At 39.3% G+C, this 24,507-nt stretch overlaps 1 protein-coding gene across 2 annotated transcripts; it reads right to left on the reverse strand.

Moving 5' to 3' along the window:
- Nucleotides 1-14,311: 14,311 nt before the first annotated feature.
- Nucleotides 14,312-18,416, reverse strand: LOC133836966 (insulin-like peptide receptor). 2 transcript variants are annotated; one of them, XM_062267600.1, is made up of 8 exons: nt 17,688-18,415; nt 16,553-17,090; nt 16,352-16,499; nt 15,897-16,295; nt 15,620-15,836; nt 15,298-15,560; nt 14,719-15,238; nt 14,312-14,553 (listed from the first exon to the last, which is right to left on the reverse strand). In XM_062267600.1, the coding sequence occupies exons 1-8, from the start codon at nt 18,174-18,176 to the stop codon at nt 14,533-14,535; spliced, it is 2,595 nt and encodes an 864-aa protein (XP_062123584.1). In that variant the 5' UTR covers nt 18,177-18,415; the 3' UTR covers nt 14,312-14,532. The 2 variants fall into 2 exon arrangements, with proteins under 2 accessions (XP_062123584.1, XP_062123583.1); XM_062267599.1 differs by having other exon boundaries at nt 14,312-15,238; nt 17,688-18,416.
- Between the last annotated feature and the right edge of the window lie 6,091 nt (nt 18,417-24,507).

Raw genomic sequence — 24,507 nt, forward strand, 5'->3', positions numbered from 1 at the left:
TATTAAAGCGACTGCAATTTGCACTTAAAGTTCACCTTAAAGTTATCCACAAATCAGTTACAAGTGCTCACCTTGAGGCGCCTAAAACAAATGTGTGTGTGATGGGCAGAGGCTCAAAGCGAAACAAATTGTTCGACTGACTTTTGTTGACAGATATCCGACAAAACTAATTTCTCTTCCCTGCCCCGCTTGTCAAATATAGTACTCGTATATACGTACATATATAGGCCAAGACAACGACACGACGATGATAACGGCAAGAGACAAAGACAATTGAATTAGAAAAGCGGAGCGTAGACAGCAGATGACAAAACAAAGAGACATCCCATATACTCGTCGGCATGTAGTTGACCATGTGGACATCTTATTTCAAGGATAATAGATATCAAACAAGCAAACAAAATGGGGATATAGTCAACACACTCACACACACATGCTTGTCTTGAGAGGGGTCAACAGAAGACGAAATTGATGACAACGAGTAGTTGACCTCGCTCGAACACATTTGACTAAAGGTCACATTAGCTGCAAATAATTTAGCGGATAAATTAACGAAAGTGCACGTATTAAAGTGCAAAATAATATATAATAATATTGCATTGAATATAAAACAAAACTATAAAAACAATTAAGAATTTGGCAGAGTAATTTAGATTAAAACAAGAAAGCTATAGTCGAGTGTGCTCGACTCAATCGTAAATACCTACATCTAATTATTTGAGGGTGTCAAGAGAAAACGAAATTCAACACATTTAATACAAATAATATAGTCCAAAAATCAACTAAAGTGCAAATATTAAAGTGCAAAATAATATTATTGAATTTAGAAGAAAACACAGCTATAAAAACAATTAAAAATTTGTCGCAAAAACAATCAAAGCAAAGCAAATTTCAGTAATTTCGATTTTCAACAGTCTGACTCATTTTTTAGCCATTATTTTTATGATCCACCATTTGCTAGAGTGTGTCCAGCAATAAAAACAATTGCAAAAATGCAAAATTGAATTGCATTTAATTGAATAAAAATAAAAATAATTAACTTTTCACACATGACTTCGGTATTAAATGTCTAAATTTATTGACACAATTGTAATTAATTTCGTGTGCACAAATTGGCAACATTTTGGCCAAAATTGCATTTAATTAAATTGCAATTTAAAATAAAATTTAAAAAACTAAATCCATTAAAGCTTGTCAAAACAGAGAACTTGAAAATCGCAAAGCATAAAATATGAATATATAATAGAGTCGAGTGTGCTTGTGTGTGTGTGTGTGTGTGGAAACTCAGTTGAGCATAAGTTCAACTTCTGAAGCAAAATAAATAAATAAACTTAAAGCAAGCAAAAGAACTCGAGCTGCTTAGTTATTCACTCACCCATTCACTTTGAGTCGGTCGTGAAACTCATACGGATCGACAACAATACAATTACATAAATGTGGTTTAGGCCGTGGGGCATAATAAGGCAAACTGTAAACCAGCGTCAATGAAGCGTTATACATAAGAATGTATTAGTCTTCTGCGCAAAAAAAAAAACCAAACGAAACGAAAGCATAAAGAAAAGCGAAACGAAAAGCAAACAAAAGAAGCATATAAATGTGCTGGCCATCAATCAAAAGAGCATTCCAATGCCAACAAACGACAGCGACAAACAGCAAATGGCCGTGAGAGAAAGCGGAAGTATAACGAGCAGCTTCCATACTTCGCACCGGAAGCACAGCCGGCAAAGGTAGGTCCCATTCCCCAAAAACGGAAATGCCAACTCTAAGAGTAACTAAATGCCTTGGAAAAACGCAACTGCTTGAAGGTAAGAGCTAAGAGGTAAGAGGCAAAGTCCAAGTCGCAGTCGTGTGACAATAAACACAAAACACAAAACTGGTGAGCTGGCGAGCAAACGACAAACAAATAGACGGCCTACAACTTTGTTTAGACAAACACAAACACACACACACACTCAGCTATAGCTATAGCCACATTGCGTATACGCCACCAGCGCCGCAAAAGCAAGCAAATGCGCCCTTTGACACACTCGTGCACACATTGTGGTGTAGCCTGAGGTAGCCACAGCTAAGCATAGCCACAGCCACACACACACATACACATACACACACACTCTCACACACCAGCCAAAACAGACGCAGCACTCATTCTCACTCTCGTTTTTGTTGCTGCTGTTGTTGCTGTTGTTGCTTAAGTATTTACGGCCTCGGTGGCGAAATGAAACAAGCGCGAACAAAGTGTATGCCAGCTATATAGGTGTGAGGCGACAAGAGACAGCGGAGAGCGGAGTGAGGGGCAGAGTGTAGTGGCTGTGCCACAGACAGCGGCACAAATAAGCAAACAAACAGCTCAACATCCTTGCACAGTGGCTGGCACATATGACGCCTGTTAATACCGCGAGAGTTGCCAGCAAAAAAGTGACAGTAAAAAATTAAAGAGTCACTTTAAGAGACTATGCACAGAAGTGAAATAATCTAAAAGTACAAAAATGTTAAAGACTTTTCAATATTGTCACATAATAATAAATCAATAAACATTAAATATGTCAAATGAAATAAGAATATTAATCTGATAATTTAATATTTTCTATTAAAATAATATTGAACATTCTAATACTAATTTGGAACTTAAACATTTATTATTATTTATTGAAAGTGGCGAAAATTTTAATATTAATTTGAAAATTTCAGATTTCCACTTTAATTTAATTAACTTGAGAATGTTAGTAATATTTTGAAAATAGTCTAAGAATAAAATACTTTACATTTCTCTGTATTAGAATTTCGGCAAAAATCATTTTGCATAATAAACTTCAAATAAAGAAACTTAGAAAACTCTTCTCAATAATACTAACAAACATTTTACTTTAATAATTTAACATACGCATAACAAAACATAAATAGCAAATGTTGCTGACATTTAGAACTCTAAAAATAAATGACTATCTACTTAATCTAAACACAATTACGTTTCATTAACTCAGCTAAAATACTCGCTGGACATTTTATGAACTACTGCAGACATTTTACGACATAAAAGCAGTTAAATTTGTGAAGCTGGCCTCGCGTATGCAAATTGTGGAATAATCAGACGACCACAGATATCACGGACAATTGCTGGCAGGACACACAGGACACACACGTAGTTCCCTGTGCCGCACGTATGTGTTGCGAGTGGCAAACTCAGCTCAAAGGAATTTATAATATGAAGTTAATTTATCATTCCGTTTGGCAATGCGAAGTGGAGACTACATCTAAATATCCTTGGCAATTCAGTGCAAAAAAAAACAGAGGAAATAACAAGAAAGTTGAACTGTAAACTGAAATAGAGACTGTGATTCGCAGGAATGAGAGAATCCGTATAACTGCGACAGTAAAGTGCTCATAATTTGTGGTAAGGATAGACAATTTGAGTGCTCTAGCTGTAGCTCTTCTCTTCTCATTGTTTTTGGTCAGTTGAAAGTTGATCTATGCTGAAGGTCATTCATTCATTTCATTTCATTTCGTTTTCTTTTGTTTGTGTGTGTGTGTGTGTGTCTTACGTATTTTGTTTTGTGGCTTTTTTATGGCTCGCCAGTTGCAAACTATAATTTTCTACGTTTATTGCTAACTGGCTTTCAAGCATAAAAGAAACAAAACTAACATAAGAAGTTTATGTTAGCCTTGGAAAAAGTTTTGCCGCTCAAAATACAGCTAAAAACTCATTAAAATTTAATAGCAAAAATATAAGAAGAAAATCCTTCTGTTTTTATTTTAATGCAAGTGCAAGTGCGACTGCGAGTATTTTCTCAAACGAAAGAAAAATGCAATCACATGTCTCATAAGGCAGCTTATGCTTTTTATTCATAACAAAGCTTGCCCCATCAACACAGAGAACGAGAGAGATAGAGAGAGCGAAAGAGATAGCGGAGGGAAAGCTACAAAAATGCAACATACCGCAAAATACAATAACTCATTCAAAACCCAATTTGTTTCCGGCCTGTTTCCCCAACGAATTAATTATGATATCAGCATAACAATTTGCATAACCTCAAAATGAAAGCCAGACATGCACATATACTTTGCCATTCACACACACAGATAGGGGAGAGAGGAGAGAAAAGGGAGAAAGGGGAGAGAGAGAGCTGACAGCATATCAGCCATGGTACAAATGAAATAAAGCTCGTTTTCCCCAAATGCCATATCAGCTCAGCAGATGTATAGCCAAAGATACAATATAGCAGCCGAACATCCAAACATCCAGTCGCTCTCTCCCCTTCCCTCTCCTGTCCTCCGCCATCACTTTCATGCCCTTAACTACAACAGCATCAATATTACAATATAAAAACTCATACGAGGCCACAAACGTGTTATTCATACTCTGTTGCTACAAGTTCTCTTACAATCTGATTAAACATAACAAGCTGGGAATTTATAAACAACAACTAATAAAAATATGTAGTTGCCAAACTTAATTTTTCAAAGCAATTAACACTTTCATTTATCTTAAGAATTTCTTAAAAATAGTTATACTAATTAAAATTACAAAAAAAAAGGCAGACAGCATTTTTATATCACTCCCAAATATGCATTTTATTTACTATTCTTATTTAAATGGAATGAGTACAAAATTCAAAAGAGTAAAGAAAACAATATATTAAAACGTGAATTTGAGAAACTAAATTTTTAAAAATAAATAAAATTTATCTTACAATACATCCCCAAAAATGCAGTATTAATAATGCAGCATTTAATGTATTAAATGTTATCTTCCATATAATACAATCCAAAAATATGATTAGTAAAAGCAAGATTTTGTTCAATTTCCTTTCATACTTAGTTTTATTCCTCAAATTTGTCTACATTTTGTAGAAACAAATTAAAAAAGATATTAAAAGAGATGAAAGCGAGTGCATTGCGTATTCGACTTGAGTTGTCAGTTCTTTAGCCGCTTTTTTAGCCATATCTCGATGTGGCAGTGTGTCTTTTGGTCTGATGAAATTGCATAATCGCTTCCAGTTGTTGCACAATTATTGAAATGTGTCTGTGTTGACCGCCCACATCAGGCTGCGAGGGGCTGGCTTGAGTTTGGGGGCCTGAGTAGAAAGAAGGCACAGCCACAAGCAGTATGGAGGAGGTGGAGGAGGAGGCGAAGGAGCAGGAGTGAGGGGGAACAGGAAGCAACCGCAGTGCCACGCCAAGCAACGAGCCGTAAAATTCACTCGGAGCTGGCGCTGGAAGCGCGTGCTGCAAAAACGCAAACGCAAAACGCAAATGAAATGCCATTTTTCAGTACAATGCCAACAACAAAGGCAATCAAAAATTTATAGGCGACGACAGGCAGACACATTGGGAGCACCGACATTCATTCTGTGGATGCATCGATGTGGATGCGAATGTGAATGTGACTGTGGATGTGAATGTGAATGTGGATGTGAACGCGGACATGTTTCGTGGATTGTGGCTGGGAATGTGAATGTGCGGTTGTTGTCTCTTAAACATGAAACATTTAATTGCCAAGTTGCTGCAAATTGCTAGCAACATTATTTGACCAGCAAAATGGACAATTGTCGGACTCGCAACTGACAACTGCCAACTGGACAACTGGCCAACTGGCAGAGGACAATTGGCAGCTTGTGGCCTACGTCTTGGCCACAAGCTAATTTACGAAATGCATTGCAGGCAATCAACGACAATTAGATGGCCAGCACTTGGGTCGTATGCGTAATATGCTAGTGGGGAGAAATAAGGAAAAAAAACTATGCGAGCTTGTCATACAATGGTATATCTCATTTGTGGCCCCGGCCACATCGATAACATTGACAGTCGGAACTACTGCAGGCTGTGGCTGGGATCTTGGCACAACAAGGCAAAGGCTGTCAATTTCAGTTAACTGCTTCGTATGAAAGCAAAACCAAAGCCAAGCCAAGCCAAGTCAAGCCAAAGTCAGTGGCACAGGAAAATTGAAGCGAACTCAACAATGCAACCACACAGAGTAGGCGACACTGACACTGACAACGACAACGACGACGACGACAACAACAGAGCGGACATTTTCACATGCAACTTCCGTTTCCGATTCGCTTTTGTCTGCCTTCAATTCTATTCCTTTTTTTCTCTCAATTTTTTTCTCTTATCCATTCAACGTTTAGCCTTTGGGCCTGAAACAAAAACAACAACAGCAGCAGGGGAGTAACAACAATTGGCCTGCAAGTGACATGGCTGTAGATTGCTACCAATAGGGACACCCTTTGCCAGCTGGAGCCCAACGCGATTGCCCCTTTGCTTGTTGAGGTGTGTTTGAGCTGCTGTAGAACATGTGTTTCGACATTCTGCAGCAGCTGCTGCCTCTGCGTTCTCTTGATTGAATTTGCCAACAGCCAACTACGAACTGGCTGTTAACTAACAGTCGAATGTTAGCACCAAATTCGTAGCGAGCTGATTGAAATTTTCAACTGCAGTCGATGATTCAGCACATTTTTTAATGACTTTCATTACTCATACGCCGTGTAAACATTTCAGACCAATCAACATTCCCTTTGTTTTGTCTATTCTATTGCTTATGATAGCCATCTTCAGTCCACATGCCATTTCAACCCCCTTTTGATTATTATCAACTTTTCGCATAGCCAAACACATTTCACGTCTATAATACCAATTAGAGAGCTGCGCTCACAAAACAACCCCAACGACAGCCACAGCCAAGCGACCCCCAAAACAATTCAATTATCTCAACACAACGCGGGTCCAGTGAAATGTCTGAGCTGCAACAGTTCTCGGTGTCGCATCAAATGAAAGTCACTTGCACTTTCAAACAAATTACTTTTCGCCACAACAGTGCTAAGTCGCCAGACCAAAGCCAGAGAGCGCGCTCGCTGAAAAACTTAATAAATCCCAACTTGGCTCGCTGGCTGATTATAAAACTAGACTGCAGGACAGCACAAGGCATAATAAAACAAAGGCCAGTCTAACGTCTGAATATGTCGACTATTTGATGCTCTTCTTAAAGAAAATCTAATTGAGTGTTGCTTTACAGATTAAAAAATGTAAAATCCTTTAACATTTTGTTCGAAAATATATAAAAATTACAGAAGTGAGCGATAAGGATAAGTAAACAAGAACAAGAAAAAGTATAGGCCATTAAATCTTTTATACTTAAAGATATTAATATAACACATTAATGAAAGAAAAAATGAATTTATAAAAATCTTACCCGATACAAAAAACACTATATCAAAGAAAAGTATAAAATTTACACATCAAGTTTCACCTCTGAAAATATGAAAGGAAAAAAAGAAACTAAAGAAACTATATAATAGAAAAGAATAGAACTTTCATATAAAGTTTCGTCTATGAAAATATAAATAAAACCCAGCCTTAAAAAAAGGAAATATTTACACCAAAGAAAAGTATCTAACTTCGAAGTTACGCATGTGAATATTTTGCAAAAATTATTCACATAATAAACTAAACTTAAATGCAAAACTCCCGCAACAACTTTAATAAAAACTTTCGACTGTTAACCAAGTGAAACGAGCGAGGCGAAAGAAAGAGTATTTGGATTTACAAATGTAATCGAGAGAGTGGCAGCGACAGATAATAATCAGCACTGTTTGCCTGTTATAAAGAGGGGGCGACACGAAAAGGATAGCATATAACAGTTACATATAAATGTGTATATACGTATACGTAATTTTTTTTCCAGTTATTTGCAGTTTTTATAGCAGTTTCCCTTGACGCAAGTTCCTGTTCGTGCTGTGTTTTGTCTCTGGCACGAAGTGAGGAGCTTCATTATGCTCAAATGTCGCATAATAAAAATGTCAAACGGCGACAAATATGACAGGATATACGATACTAATGAACTGTCAGTCCAGGGTCCAGGATGTGGACGCCGTGTGGCCGCCAGAAGGGAAAAGCAAAAGCGAAAAAAAAAACACAGAAAAAAGTTATCGCGAATTGGCAATTCGATTGTTGCGGATTGAGTGGAAGGGACTCCGCTCCCCTCTTCACCATCCCCTTGCTGACTATGCGAAAGCCAGACACAGACACAGTTACTTAACAAGCGGTGAGCGTACAATGGCCAAATGGAAATTGGATTTCTTGTGCGAAGTTTGGACAATAGATGGCGCCACGGGCAGCACAGCATCCTTGATTGCTCCAACAGCGCGATTGCAGAAGCTGTACTTTACTTTATTCTTCGTTCGCTTCTCCGATGAATGCATGCAAAAAAATTTTTTTAATTAAAATTATGGCAAGCCAAATGACTAGCAAAGTGAGTATGGCGATCAGCGGGAGTGGTTTTTTCTGTATACTACATAGATATAGGTTAAACCATTTGCTTGGGCAAGTTACTCGAAGAGATTCTTGGACACAAAGTTCCTGACGAGTTGGCACAAGTCGCACAGTCGGCATTTGGGAAGCGGAATGCAAAAACTTTTTCGGGTTACAGATGAAGTAGAAGTTGAAGCTGTAGCTGTAGCTGTAACTGCTGCTGAAGTTGTAGTTGCAGTTGCAAAAAGGCCACAGAGCGCACACAGGATGTCGACGGGAGATTGCCGCACAAATGAGCAGCGGCAATCGGCAGCGGCAGCGGCAACGGCAACGGCAACGGAAAATGCACAAAACTTAACCTAATGAACATTAAGATAATGCAACAACAAGAGAGAAAGAGGAGGCAACCCTGGCGGACTGCTTTGGCTGTCCCATGGCTACATAATTCTGCATTCGACCTCAGAGCACAGCCACAAAAGTTTTGCTTACTACAACAGAACCCTCGCACCGTCAGTGGCTGCCCCTCCTCCCACCTCCCTCTCTGCACTCACTCTGCTGCCTTGATGTCCGTCTCCAAATGCAGTCGGAAACTTGCGTTTGCCATTTGCCAGTTGCCAGTTTGCATTCTGGAAGCAACATAAAGTTTTTAGCTTATGTTGTGATTTTTATGGCTAAGGAGAATGCGACAGACAAACAGAGAAAGAGAGAGGGAGTGAGAGAGAGAGAGAGAGAGAGAGAATGAGCTCAGACTCTGACTGGCACACCAAAATGAAGATAAGTTTTATGTGGCGCGGAAATTAAGAAGTTTGTTTATAGTACTACATTACAGTAGCACATAGCTTAAGCAATGCATGTCCCTTGTCCTTTTTTAGTGTCACACTGATGGCACATGCATATCTTCCTCCTCTTCAATGTTAACGACACTGTCATTAGCTGCTCGTATTTCGAAAATGTGCAAAATGTTATTAAATGTATTAAGAATTCATTAGTTATCCTTATGGCCAACTTCAAGTCAAAGCAAAGCAAAGCAACGCAAAGCTTTGGGCCATCATTAAATATGCATTTATTTTATTATCAAAACTTCAATTGTATTCGGACTCAATAAGCTCACCTGCGAAGCCCCATTAATGCGCTGTCAATGCTTTTGTTTCGACTTTGTTTAGCATAACAAAAGCCAGCGACCGAGCGACAGCTGAGCAAAAGTATGAGTCTTATTAAATAATAAATCTAATTAGAAAATTGTTAAATCACGCAAAATTCTCAACGATAAAGACACACAACACAAATTGACATTTTAATTAAAATAATTGCACAGATATCTAAATTATTGATATGATTGATATTGATGGTTTAATTATTATTATAAAACATTAATTTGAAATGTGAATCACACTTTAAACTCAATTTAAGAGAACAAACTGTTTAAATGGAAAAGCGAAAGCAGGTGCTCAAGCATGTTGTGGCAAGTCAACATGCAACGTGTGGCAAATGTCGCCAAGTAAAAATCTAAACACGTGCCGCACCAACTTCAATTTCAGCTCCAACTCCAACAAGTCGCCCTCTTTGCTGACTATCTCTTAATTAACTTGCTTGCAACGTGGGGCAAACAAAAAAAATATATATGTATGTGTGTATACTAATCATGGCTAGTTGAAGTAACGAGTACTCCTTCTTGTTCTCATTCTCATTGCCATTCTCTTTCTCATGGTCGGAGTTTGGCAAACCTCAGCTAAAGCCATAAAACGTCGTGAGACAACTTTCAGCAATTAATTATCCGCAAAGTTTTCAATTACAAGCCAATTACGCCCGAGCATCAACCCATTGCCGCACATGAGTCTGAGTCTGAGCAAGAGTGTGTGTGGCATATCACGTACCTGTAGCTGAGGCAAATAAAATTTTATTGAGCACCAAGCAGCAGCAACATCATCATCGTCAACTGTCGATATTCATGTTCCCCTCTTGCATTGGCTGTCGGAGTCGCTGACACGTTTTGCCAACACATCATACAACGTTGATGATGGCCAAATGAATGCGTCCTGCTGCCATAACGGAAATGCACTGAAGCGTCGGCGTGCAAGCGAGATAGCATGCACTTTTGCAAATGGCTGACAAATATGGCGACGCAACACAATGGCCGACTTCAGTTGCTGCCTCTGCCGCTGTCGTTCTACTGTGTTTTTGTGTGCGCAAATTTACACGGAATTGCAATCGAATCGTGTCGGGAATATAGGCAACAACAACAACAACAACAACAACCGTAGTGCAGACAAATTGCAGAAATTCGCATTTGGCAGAGTCATTGTGGCCGGAGTAATGCAAGTTGGTGCCAGAGGATATTGGTTTTTCGGCAGCATTCTGTTGACGTTTCAAATGCGCACTTAATTAAGCTATAATTTTCAATATTGTGCGAGTTGGTCGCAAAGCAAAGTTGCCTGGCCCCAGCTATTGACATGTCATACAAATTGTTTACTAAAGATACACAAGGGGCAAGATGTAATGTTGAAGAACAATGCAATGGCAAAAATAAGGCGCTAAATGCAATTAATTATATTCAAATGAAGTGCAATTTAGTCATTTGAATTACTCAACAAATCGATAGCAAGCTCATTAAAAAGAGGTCACCATGGAACGTTTGCCAGCTTATTATCCAACATTTATTATTTATCTATCACAGTCACTTAACAGTCGTTCACGTTCTCGTTCTCTTTTTTTTTTTGTGGGTAAACAATTGACCTTAACTATGACCCGTAAACGACCTCTTATAAGCAGTTAATCGTTCGATATTACTAACTATAGTACAAATTGCCACCCACATGTAATGTGGTCTAACTGCACCCGCAATGAGTGATTGACAATAATGTCAATATATCAACCGGCATGTTTGTCCAAAAACGAAATAGCCTACAACGAGAGAGTATGAGCTTGCGAGAGTGTAAAGCCCAAACAAATTGAATTTAATTACACTACGCTTGGGTATAAAATGTGTAGTATGTGGGGAGTCTCATTCAATCAATTCTTGCTAAATTATTCAAATGTCAAGATTTGAAAGACAAACATGAAAAGTGTTTTGCCGCAGTTCGGCATCTATTTCTAGTACTATTAATACGACAAAAAAGGTAGAAAAATACACATACAATAATAGTAAAAATAGGAAAAAATAAACGGATATCTACCATCTAAATTGTCATGTTTAACTTAAAGTGGAACTTTGGAGCTGCTACTACTATTGGACAATTGCCAACACACTTGAATTATTTATGAAAGTGGTAGCAACAAGAGCACATGCCGTGTCAACATCAAAGCCAACGTCACCTGCAGAGAGACAGAGAGAGAGAGACAGAGAGAGAGAAAGCTCATTGCGAGCACTCGTACTCGTAAAATGCGCAAAAGTTCTCTGGCTAAGGACGAAGAGAAAATGTGCAGTTGGTTGCGAGTCTCTTGGTTATTGCACGTGAATACTTGAATGGTTACTTCGTCTGCTCGTATCAGCACAATTTGATTTAACTCAAATTAAAATCAGCTGAGCGAGTCCGAGTACCGAGTACTTACTAACTGACCCTCTTTATACACATTATCCGGATACATTTATCTAAACATTGCCAATTGGATTCGTAATGTGAATGTCGGCCAGACAAAACGACTGGATAACAGAGTAATGAGTTGGCCACTCGAATGGCAAATTCCAACGCTTACCTGCATATGTGCTTCGCATACAAGAAAGTGTGCGAAAAAGTGAGGTTATGGCGAAAAAGTGAGGTTAGAGCTGACTGCAAGCAAATTGCATTTGCACAAAAAATACCAAACTAAAACACGTCTTGGATTTTATTGAGAAAGTTTGCATTAGTGCAAATAAAAACTATAGATGTTAGTCTTTCAAATTTAAGTTTGCTAGAAAATGAATTGTTATATTTTTTTGTAAACATCATAAAAAAAACTTTGGAAATAACTTAAAAATTGCACACTGAAACACATTTATTTAGCAATTTAAGTTTTAAGAAAGTATGTAAGTAGAAATGTATATCTTAGCATCTTCATATAGGTTATGTTGAAAATGTGAGGTTAACTATAAGGTTAGCAGGTTATGTTGAATAAGTCTGGTTAAAGTTTGACACTTTAATAAGTTTCAATAAAGGACGCACTGCAAAATCAAATTATAATCAAAAAAATACTTGATTTTGGATTTTTTTTTAATTCATTTTGAGAAATGATACTGTTAAATATGTATGTTTGATTAGGTTAGGTTAACATAACCTAAAAATATTTAACTTAAGGTAAATATAGGTTATGGTGAAATAAAATTTCTTTATCTGTAACTTTATGTCAATGAAACATTTTCATCTGAACTTGTATCTTCAACTTTAGCTGTACATTTAAATTTAACCTTCACTGCAATTCTAAGCTGTACCTAAACTTGGCAACTGAAATGTAGACTGATTGCATAAATTACTCGACAGATCATTACCGTCAGGGTTATCTCACGTTTCACAAAGAATGTCTGCGAGCGAGTGAGCGACAGAGGGAGAGAGAGGCAGATAGATAGTGTGTCCATATATCAATAGCCATATGCCAACTACAAGTAGAACTGCCATTAGAAGCAGGACAGCCCAAAGGGCGCTGCTTTACCTGGCAGTTAAAAACGAAATCCGGTGCGAGTCCATGACTAAAGGTAAACTGAAAGGCGTCGATGTCGATGCTGCCTCGTGAGCGTGTGTGTGTGTGTGTTGGAGAGTATGCGTGTTGCAAGGACAATAGAAGCGAGCACAGTACATAGTACAGCGAACTCACGGCGAACTGCATTGGGAAGCACTCAGTTAAATTGTTCAAACTGTCTGACGAGTGAGTCCTTACAGCCTTGCAAACAGCACACAGGAGCAGCAAGAAGGGGAGAGAGAGAAGTCGGTGTATGTGGAGCAAAGTGCTTGCCATATAGCAGTGCATAGATAACAAACGAGTGCAAGGATAACGAGGGTCTCTGGGTCTCTAACCGCGCCGGAAGTGTGCGAAAAATGGCGCAACAGTAAAAGTGCCGAAGACATTGAAATATTGAAATACAATTGGATTAGGATTTTGCCAGATACCCGAGACCGGGAATGGGACCGAGACCGAGTCAAAGGCAGTTTTTGGCGGATGGCACTTTAAAAACCGCATCAGGACGCCAGCTTAGCCTGAGTGCTGTTGCGCAAACTGTCGAACTGTGAACTGCGAGCTCGAAACTGGAAACTGAGTACCCCAAAAGACATTGTGGTCTCGCTGTCAGCGACAGGCAACTACACACACACACAAACACACACACACAGAGAAAGTGCAAATCCTTTTTCGTACAAACAACGTTGTCCTTGCCGCGCCGTGTCGCTGAGTTGCGTTGCGTTGCGGCTCCTTCGTCAATCAACAGCGGCTTCGCCATTGAGTGGGACACGTTTCGGCAAAAGTTTCCTGCTGAGCCAAAGTTCACCACAAACAAGGCGACACATGACACGTACTCAACTCGACTTCGCTTCCATCTACCCATCTACCCATTTCCTCATCTCATCATCGTCATCTTCTACTAGGTTCGTCTTCGTCTCTGTCTTGGGCTTGGGATTATTTTTAGTTTGCTTCGACTATTCTTCTTCAGCGTTCTCTCGCTCTCTGCATTTCGGCACTGTTTTAAAGTTTAAAGCTCTTTTGTGGCATATTTGCATATTAAGTGGCATGCGTTGAACGTTTGCAACAGCCAACACAGCGCTCAAGTATGCTGTGTAGTGTAGTGTTTTAGGTGCTCTACACTCTCTTTGGCTTTTTGTGTTAAAGTCCCCAAAGTCCCACCCCGTCCCAGGTGTTGCTGTTGTTAGTTTACGTAGGCTTATTGTTGAGCCCGAAACCGTTGTGCCAACTTGCAAAATGTCAAAAATCAGTGCCTGCCACATTCACTGGCTCCGGATTAAAGCTCTGTCTTCTGCAGCCGCGTGTGTGTGTGTGTGTGTGTGTAATAGTGTGTTAGAGATTTTGCGGGTACGCCCACGTCTAAATGTCTGGTTAAGACTTTAAAAGCCTCACTGTAATGCCAACAAGCTAAAAACTCAAATTACCATAGATAAAAGGATTTTCAAATTTCATTTATACTCTTTCTCTCTCTCTCTTTTCGAATAAAACTTTCGCAAAATACATTTTACACATTATAATACTCAGTTAACATACATTTACATACACGTAACACATATATCACTTTATAAAATCCACAATTTTTTGCAATAGTTTTCATTTCGTCTCTCTCTCTCTCTTTAAATCACTAAGACCCTGAGTATTTCAATAGATCTCTCTAAAAGTCTATAGAAAAAAATAAAAACAATAAAAAGAAAACGATTAATTTGAGTAACAAAATGGTTAATGGGAAGATAATTTAAATAGTATCCCTTTCCCTTTGAGGATAGTTCGTCAGAATAATTTGTTCATTTGTTGGAGACGTTTTCTTTGTGCCAGTATTGGTTCTACCTCAGTGCTGATGGTCCTAACCGTCAATATCGCCGGACTCGAGCAACCGTTGACAACGCCATCGACACAGGCTCGCACATAGATGCGATAGTATTGATCTTGCAGCAAGTTCGTCATATTGTAATATTGCTGATTGCCCGGCACTACAAATCCCTTAATTTCCTCCTCCACAACGCACTTCTGTTCGAGTTGATTGGCCACCGAAACATCAGAGCTGTGGCACTTGGGCGGATCGTGCAATATGCGAAACTTCTCTTGATCCACATCCTGAATATTGCGTGTCTTCTCCTCCACTTGTAAACGGAATATTTCATACAGTTCCGCAGTTGTTTCCTTTGGTTTGGTCACATTTGCCGATGATGGGGCTTCGGTTGTAGTAGAAGTAGTAGTTGTTGTTGTAGTTGTTGTTGTTGTCGTTGTTGGATTCTCAACAACTTGACTCATGGGACGACCTGCTATTAGATCCGTATAGTCCACAACCTTTTCAAACTTGTCTTGCTTGATTGGCGGTCGACGACGTCTAGAAACAAAATTCATTATAAAAACTGCTCTAAAATCTAATTATTTTGCTTTGCTTACGACACATAGATGAGATTGGGCAGCGCTTCTTCGTAGGTTGTCTGCGTCTTATTAAAATACTTCTCCACCTCCGGCTGTGGACCCGAATAATATGGCTCCTGATCATTGCACTCACAATTGGGGGGATCGTTGATAAAGAGAGGCTTTTCCATGCCATAACTTTTGGTCTTGTTCTCCTCGCTTGTTAGATTATGCAGCTCATAATCAATAATGTATTTGGTGATGTTGCCATTGGGACGTATCGGCGGCCACCAATGCACCATCTAAAAGAAAGCGGGCTCTTAGTAGTATTTCATTTTAAATCATTTGCTTTTATACACACCATTTGTGTGTGGACTTCCGAGATGCCATAGAGACGTCGTGGAGGACTCGGTTTGCTTGGCGCCGTGCGGAAATATTGTATTTTTGAATAGGCTTCCATTTGCCGGTGGTAATCCCAAGGTGACATGGACTTTACAAAGTATGCATACTGTGTGTAGGGCTTCAGATTGCTGATCATATGCCGACGATTCTTGCCGATTGACACATCCATTGACCAACTACAAAAAGTTAATTTAATGTCATTCAATTGAAATGATATTTTTTCATACTCAACTTACTTGTCATGCCCACAACCATGGCGACCATCGTACATGGTTATATTGCGCTTGGGTGCTTCCATGAAATGATACGTATATCCAATTAGATTACTAACATATTCATACTTCATAAAGTCGAGCACAATGCTGACAGCCGTCGCGTTAATATCCTGAATTTGTGGATCCAATGTGGACACATCTTCGCCACAAATCATGCGCTCGCCATTCGAATTCGGCGACACATCGGCTACGGATAATTCTGTCTTTAGATTTTTCAGCGCGGGCTGCAGATTCAAGATTTTCTCATAGCACAAACGAGGATTCAAATGGAAGAAAATTGAGCCATGCTGTATGGCCACCTGGCGATTTGTGGGCCAAATGTGCTCCAAGTGATAATTATTGACCACATATAAAGCGTATCTAAAGAGACAAACTTACAATAAACCATTTTATGTGTGTTGGGAAGCTTTACTCACTTCTTCTCAATGAGCTCATCGCCGCGTATGGTGTCAAGATTCATGAGAAACGTCAGTGACATCAATGGTGTGGAGTGTATCACTTTTAGATACCCTGTAATCTCCTTGATGTTTCCCAAAGCCTCCTCCAATGCTTTTACAATTGGCTCTAGAATTCAGAACTTTAAATTGATTTGCTATTTATCATTCTCTCAAACTTACCTTTAATATCCACCAGTTCGATAATCAGCGAACCTTGGATGCTCACACAATCCCTCAGCTGCTCCAAGTCCTCGACACGCTTCACGTGGTAAAGTCCCCTGCACTCCTGGTCGCATTGCTTTCCTCCATTGGCATCTATAATGGGCTTGTGATTCTTCGGACACTGATCGACACAACGCAAGCCTTGAGCCAATGGAATAAGATTCAGCTGTTGACATTCCTTGCCTGCAATGCACAGGCGTTTGTTCAGCTCATAGCTGGCAATGCATTGATTCACACAACGTCCATTGCGCTGATAATTGCTACACAGTGTACAATTCTGACTGGAGCAACCGGTGAGGCAATTGTGATCACAACAAGTGCCATTCACATCACAGCCAAAGCGACCACAACTCGCCGGGCAACCCTTGACCTTGGGCCGAGTCAACTTCAGCTGAGGCGCGAGGATTCTCCAGCAGTAGGCCGTATTCTTGTGTAGATAATCATAGTCTGCAGATAGACCATCGCACAGAGGACAATGATTTGGCGATCTGTTGCCCTGGAAAGCGAAAGTTATGTGAAGTGTGAAAAGTGAAATATACCGGGTATAAATTTGAAGAAAGGGTATACACGAGTTTTGTGAAAGGCAAACTAATTATTAAACAAAATATACAAAATATAATATAGTAAAGTGTGAAAAATGAAATACACCCGGTATCCATATGGTGAAAGGGTTTATACAAATTTTGTAATAATCCAAAAAGTTATTGCACAAAATATACTAAATATAGGTATATGGAATATTTGGAATACTTTAAAGTATTAAGTAAAAAATGCTAGATATTTAAAAAAAAACTTATAAAATGAATATGTATATAAAACTACTTTACTTGTTTTTATATACTCATATTACATATATATCACATATATTTTTCTTCTAAAAATTGTCAGCAAAGTTAATTTTCGATTTTTGCGTACTCTTAAAAAGTTTGTAGTGAGTATTGCGAAGTCAAGTCGATTTTTCGGTACTTCTAAAAAGTTGGTATTGAGTATTCCAAAGTCGAGCGCACTCGTTCACTTATTTATTTGTTTCCTTTAACAATTTTACCTTTTATACTAACTATTATCTACAACTTCTTGGTTCACTTTCACTTACCCTTATGGAGAAATGCTGCTTGGTGCTATTACCCAACAAATAAACCCAGTCGATGGTATCCACATAGCAGAGCGTAGGATTATTCTCGATGCGTATTTTACCATTCTGTATGCGCAACAATTGCAAGAGTCCAAGCTCCCGCAGATTGCGATTCTCGTAGACAACGAATGAATAATGATTGAAGAGTAAATCCCGACCACGAATGAGACGCAGCTTAGGGAAAATGTACTCGGCAGTGAGCAGACCCGTCGTATGATAGATCAGCAGATAGTCGGTGATTTCGGTGACATTCGTTTGCAGCTGGGTGAGATTGACATTGCCTGGCAGCTGGAGATTTGCAATGCGCACATGACCCACAACAAGGTTGCAGTTGCGCAGTTGATCAAAGTCCGAGAGTTTGCGCACTTCGATCGAACCGCAAATGTTCTCAGCTCGTATGATGGCGGCCAGGGGGCAGAGAAGAAGTAACCCGAATAGAGAGCGCCACATTTTGATGCTGACGCATTCAATTGAGAGCACTTGACCCGATTGACATGCAGCAGAAGAATGCACAATTAGCTGCCCTCTCTCTATAAATTGCCCAATTGAATGCCAATGTCGTTCGTTCTCCCCAAAGACACAGTAAAGTTGTTTATGATGGTTCTATTTTTCTATTTTTCTATTTTTGTAGCGGCTTCCGAGTGCCAAACGCGCTCCGTTAACGACGACGTTTCAGTTTCAACTGATTTGCCCTGGCGAACAAAACGAATCCAAAATGAAACGAATCGTCCCCATGGCGATTGCGTTCGATCTTTTCAATTAGCTAAAGCCCTACTCTGCTCTGCTCTGCTCTGCTCTCCATCTTTCGTTCGTTCTTTTTATTTTTTTGCTGATTATTGTTTTTGTTTCGCATTTCGAGACTTGCCGGCAATTCTTCGCTTTCAAAATTTCTCGCTTTGCACACCAGCTGCAAAACTGTGTGTACACTTTACTAATTATTTGCCGTTCACTGAAGTTTATTCTATTTTCCAGCTGGTGTGAGGGTGAAGCAAGAAGTGCGAAGCTGCAGAGGCTTGAGATTAAGGGGAGTTAAAGAAATGGAAGATTGATAATTCAAATACGAAATGATAAACCAAATTTGAAATGAGAGTGAAATAAAGTTGTAGTTTTAAATAAACTTTAAAACAAATTTTAAATAAATAAATGTAATATGTGATAATGATAATATGATAATAATAATAATATATAATGATAATATAATAATAATAATAATTCACTACAAATTAAATAAGCTATAAGTATACAAATTAAATAATATAAAAACAAGAAAAAAGGAATAAATTTAAAGACAGTTTTTTATATTCATATGCTGCCTTTTTATTTGACTGATATAACAAAATATTATTTATTTTTTTATTCACTCTTTTTTTAATTTGTAAACCCCCCTTTAAGTATTCCAAACGCCGCCTGTGTCTCGTTCTGTCGCCGTGATGCTAATCGTCTGATGCGTTTCTTGCAATTCTTTCGGGCAACTGTTGCCTTGCAGCTTTATTCTCTTCCACTTCCTTTGCGCCGGCAGTCAAAACACTTGTTGCCCTTGCCCATCTCCCCCTTCCGCCCCTTCGCAGGCCCTTCAGCACGACCTTTCAACTGAGGCTGCAGAACCGGTTCACAGAGAGACCCTTCCTTCACCCTTCCTTTGCGCATCTCGTCGACTGCTTTGCACTTTTATCGTTTTGTTTGTGTGTTCATTCCTTTGTTTTCTTAGATGCTGCGTTAACTGATAAGAAAAATGCGCCGCTGTGCAGAATAAAACAACAACAAAAATTAAGTTGCAACGGTGAACATTTCAATTAGAGTAAAGCAGAGAGTAGAGAGAGAGTGAGAAAGGAAAGTAAAGGAAAGGCAAGAAAAGGAATCGAGGCAGAAGTAAGCGAAGCGAAGTGGCGCAAAGCGAGCAATTGGCGGTTTCAGTTGAGTCAATTCAAGTACAAATAATGTTAACAATGTGTTCTGATGAAGGCTAATAAAATGCAATTGAAATTAATTGAGGTGAAAACAAGAAATGCGCAGTGAAAGCAGCAAATACAACGCAGCCAATAAACCACTCTAACTGGACATACTACAAAATACCCTAGGAAATTGATTGAAGGGTATATTTTACAAGTAGTTTCCTCATCATCACAATACATTGTTGATTTTTTCTGTGATTTACAAATTGTAAGTTAGATAACGAGGTTGTCTCTCTCTCTCTCTCTCTATCTCTATCTGTCTCTGTCTCTCTCTCTCTCTCTCTAGGCAGATTGAATTTCCAATTCCGTGAATTCAATAAATTAGTATTTCCATGTAGGTCAAGCTATATTCATCATATGGTGCATAATTGACTCTCTTTGATGCATTTCATTTGCAGCATGTACAAATAAATGAAAAGCAATTAATTAATTAAGATTGAAAATCAATTTAAATCGAAATCAAATGACTGTTGTAAATAAGAGCGTTCACCAGCATAAATCACACAAAGACAAGCATAGCGAATAAAATTGTATATAAATTGTATGACAGAATGAATATATCAGTTGCCATTTATAAAATTATAATAAGATAAGTCAGTTGCAGCATATGTTCACGACAAGCACAAAATATTGCTACAATCTTAACATGAAATAGTAAATATAAAAATGTTTCCACTTGATGAGTAATAGCAAACTTAAAACAACACTTAGTTTAGCATTTTCAAATGAAATAAAAATTCGCGACTGATAACCACAAAAGCGCAATGCGACAAATATACGTGTGAAAAAGCCAAAAGTGATATGACAAAATCGTGGCGTGCAAAATTCACACCTCACACACACTCGCACACTCATTCACTGAATGAGAGAGCGCACAAGGCAAAGGCAGCTGTCGGAGCCAACTGATGCCGCTGAATCAATTTTCATGAACATTTTGTGGGCTGCGCTGATGAGGATCGTAAATTGAATGCAGCATACTTTCGGGCGGCATGTCAAACTATGTAGTTGTCGTTGTAGTACTTCCCTGTGCGCGCCAATTATTGAATATGCCAGCAATAACGACACGGATGGACGCAGCCCGCCAAACGACCAACGCAGCACACAGAAGAGCAGAGCACAGCCGCCACCACACACACACACACACACACACACATAGTGCCATGGGCTATATAATCCAGTGGCATGCCAACTGGGAGACACCTACAGCATCATCGTCGATGGAGGCGGCAAACACGTAACGGCATTTTGTGGCGCGTGATAGGAATCCATAGCAGTCTTTGCTGCCAGCTACGCTGTGAATACGTGTGCATATGCCTACTACATATACTTATAACCATTCCCTCCTCCTACTCTCTCCCTTCAGCCTCTACAACTTCTACTGTTCACGCATCTCCCCAAGGCGCTTCATAAGTCAGTCAGTCCCACGCACGTCGCTGCATTTAAGTGCCAAATTAGAGCCGTGGTAGAGACCACTTCGTGTGTGTGTGCGCTGCACATGGCAGCCGCCATCAACTATAAATCAAGAGTGAAGCGCATCTTATGCACTTTATGGCATGCCAATTCAAAAGAATCTGCCGCCTCCATCATCTCTATTATTAAGTAGTTGGCAGCGCTTAAAATTAATTGACTTTCCACATCAATTTCAACTAGCAGCAAGTGCTGGCAGCAGCAGCCAACTCACACACACACACACAGTTTCAAGGCCTGACACTTGCTAATGCCGTTTGACATCTAAATAAATATAGAAAAAATACATGTGTGTGAGCACATATTAAATTCTATGACGCACCTAAAAGTATGCAGCACATTTTTGCAGCACAATTGATTTTATGTGACATGTCAAAGCATTATGATTTTGCAATAACTTTCAACGAGTTTAGTTGGATTTTAAATCACTTTTTTAACTCGAAAATGGCAGCACACACATTTTTTTCGATTTTTCAGCATAAGGGCAATTTAATCTAGATTTATACCCACACCTATTTTTACTCTCTCTGCGTAGGAAAATGAATTGCAGTTTCTCAGGCAGTTTCTATTATAGTCACATTTTAAAATATAACTATAAATTATTTGATATAAATACGCATACGCAATGCGAACGGAATTAAACTGAATTTCAATTACAGAACGCACGAAAGGCCACTTGACTAACATTTGCGTGTCGATTGCAGTCGCCTTTGATTGTGGCAGGTGTGTGGTTTGCCTTTGTGTGTGGTGTCCTTACACACACGCACTTGCACACACACACAAACACACACACTTATGCAAGCTTGAAGGAATCTGTAAAACAAAAGGCGAAAGCATTTAAAAATAGCTCAATTTATTCAACTTGCGTGTGCTTGCCGAAGCGTTGGAAATCTAAATTTATATCCACTTAGCATTTTACGCAAATCAAATTGAAAACTTATTTATAATCTATAAAGTGGCAATTACGTGTAATTGGATAACTAGAATGTAAATTACACAAATATGTTAAATAACATTTTCATTAACACGCACTGCGTAGGCGTCTGTAAGTACAAATTAATAACCAAGGAAACTCAATAAGAAGGGCTAACAACTGTGCCTGCAAAATATAACTAAACATCATCGTCTAGAAGCGCTGCGATATTGAACTTGGAAACAGATCTGATTAGCTTAAGCTTGATATCATCAGACATCTGTCTATGCATGATTTTAAAGTGCTTGCACTTCAAACTTTATCTTTTATGGCCAATTAAAGCAAACAAAGTTTTGTGTGCATTTTATGTGAACTTTTCCTTTCAGAATCTGTCTCTCTCGCTGTCTCTCTTTTCTTTTCCCATTCAATGCGCCTTTTGCGTCTCTGCGCGCTGTCAACGCATCTGAGAAAAAGCGTTGCATATTTTACGGCTGTGCACATTATGCCAAAGCCAACATAGAGACAGCTGCCCTCAGCCATAATGGCAACCCGCAACCCCGTTTGGTATTACGCATACGCCACATACACTTGCACACATGAAGAGCGAGAGGAGTGGAGAGACTGTGAAATCTTGAAGTTTATGCAAAAGGTGCGCAATGCTGCCATTTGCTTATATTCCATTCTCTATTTTTATTTCAATATAAATTGTGCCCGACGCTAGCCGGGCAACCAGCTAGCTAGCTAGCTTTGCCCTTTTCCCTTTCCCCTCCCCACTTCCCCTCTCTTTGCATATTTTTGCCTTTCCCCCCGGTTATCATGCAATGCAAATCGCTTGGCGTTGGGTTAAACATTTTTTCTGCATTTTTCTGCCACTCGCCTTTTGTTGCCTAAGCGTGTAATTTATGTCTGTGTGTGAGAGCGCGCGCATGTGTCTGTGTTAGTGCGTGTGTGTGTGACAGCATGTGTATATTTCCATTTATATGGAATGTGTAAGGGGAGCTGCGGCGGCACTTTGCATGTCCTGGCACAACAATTTGCATATGCTGCCCATATGAAAGGCAGGTAAAAATTTTCTATTAGCCGCACATAAAGCTTAATTTATTGGCTCAGAACTTGGACTTTGGCGCAATGCTTTTGCTGTTGTTGTTGTTGCTGTTGGGCCAGGAAGTTGCAATCAGCCCAAAAGCTGGCCAACACTTTATACACACGACCAACAAACACATCTACCCCTCAACCGCTTGCAAACTTGACCCAAACGGCCTGAAAATGAAATTTGATATCAAAGCAAATTAATAATGCAAAAAGGTTTTGTGAGTCGCCGGAATTTTCACTTTGCGTGCAATGCTGGAATTCGATGCCACGCCCCCATGCCATCCGCCCAATGCTCACACCCATGTTCTCGCCTCCATGATCCATTGTGTTAAATAATGAGTGAAAATATTTCAAAAGGCTTAACCAGCCATATACACAGCCATAGCCGAGAGTCAAGCGAGAAGTCGAGAGTCGAGAGTCGAGAAGTGCCATTCTGCCAGACAGACATTCGTTAGTTAGTCGGCCTTTTCAGCCAGCACATTCTCTCCGTATCCGTAGCCAAAGTTTTTGCGACGGAATTGAAAATACTGCGGGAACATCAACAGCAGCCGAAGAACAGCAACAACAACAACAGCACAATATTAAAATCAAATTAAAGTCATTATTAAATTTGGTCGCTGAGTGAAAACAATGCGTGGCAAAAGCGTAGTCTTCTGCCGCTTTGTGGTGTGTTGATGGCCAAATTAATTGCATATCTGATGGTGCTAAGATTCTGCATACAAAACCAAAAACCACCAAGTTGAGTCTCGTTTCCCATTCCCCGTTCCCCATTCCCCGTTCCTCGATCCCCATCAGAGCAACCACTACGCTCATTTGTTGTGCCTTTGTTATGGTGAATTGTTGCGTTATAGGCAGGGGGAGTGGCTTTTGGTGCACTTGACTGAGCAGACGGAATGGGGATGACGCGACGACCGACCCGACATGATGATGAGAAGGGGGAGGAGGAGCAGAAGGAATCCGACGACTCTAATCTGGCGTAGAAAGGGTTGCGATATAAAATGCTGCTGTTGATTATTTGGCATGCAACGCGTGCTTAGCCAAATGCTGGTCATGAAATTGCTTTAAAATCCATCTCAATGAACAATTTGCATTCATTTAACGCAATTATCGCTGCTGATTTATAATTGAAGCGTTGAAAGAAATAGAAAAGCTAAGCAATTACAAGAAGGAGATTAGAGATGCTTAGCTTAGATATTTAAATTAACATTCGTTTTATATTTCTACATGTATTGAATTTATTAAAAAACATTGTCAAATTAATTCGGTTAAATTCTTCTTGTAGTTTCATTAACTCTCAAAAATATAATAATTACATAACTTTAAAGTACGATTTACTAATGTGTTATTGTAATCAATT

Source organism: Drosophila sulfurigaster, chromosome 2R (genome assembly GCF_023558435.1).
Source record: "Drosophila sulfurigaster albostrigata strain 15112-1811.04 chromosome 2R, ASM2355843v2, whole genome shotgun sequence".
Taxonomy (NCBI): domain Eukaryota; kingdom Metazoa; phylum Arthropoda; class Insecta; order Diptera; family Drosophilidae; genus Drosophila; species Drosophila sulfurigaster.

Excerpts from the sequence above, each read along its gene's own strand:
- LOC133836966 (XM_062267599.1), bottom strand. The coding sequence starts at position 18,176 with ATGTGGCGCTCTCTATTCGGGTTACTTCTTCTCTGCCCCCTGGCCGCC. Across the intron at positions 15,837-15,896 it reads CATGGTTGTGGGCATGACAA|TTGGTCAATGGATGTGTCAA; the intron begins GTAAGTTGAGTA and ends AACTTTTTGTAG. Across the intron at positions 15,239-15,297 it reads CCCAATCTCATCTATGTGTC|ACGTCGTCGACCGCCAATCA; the intron begins GTAAGCAAAGCA and ends TTTTGTTTCTAG.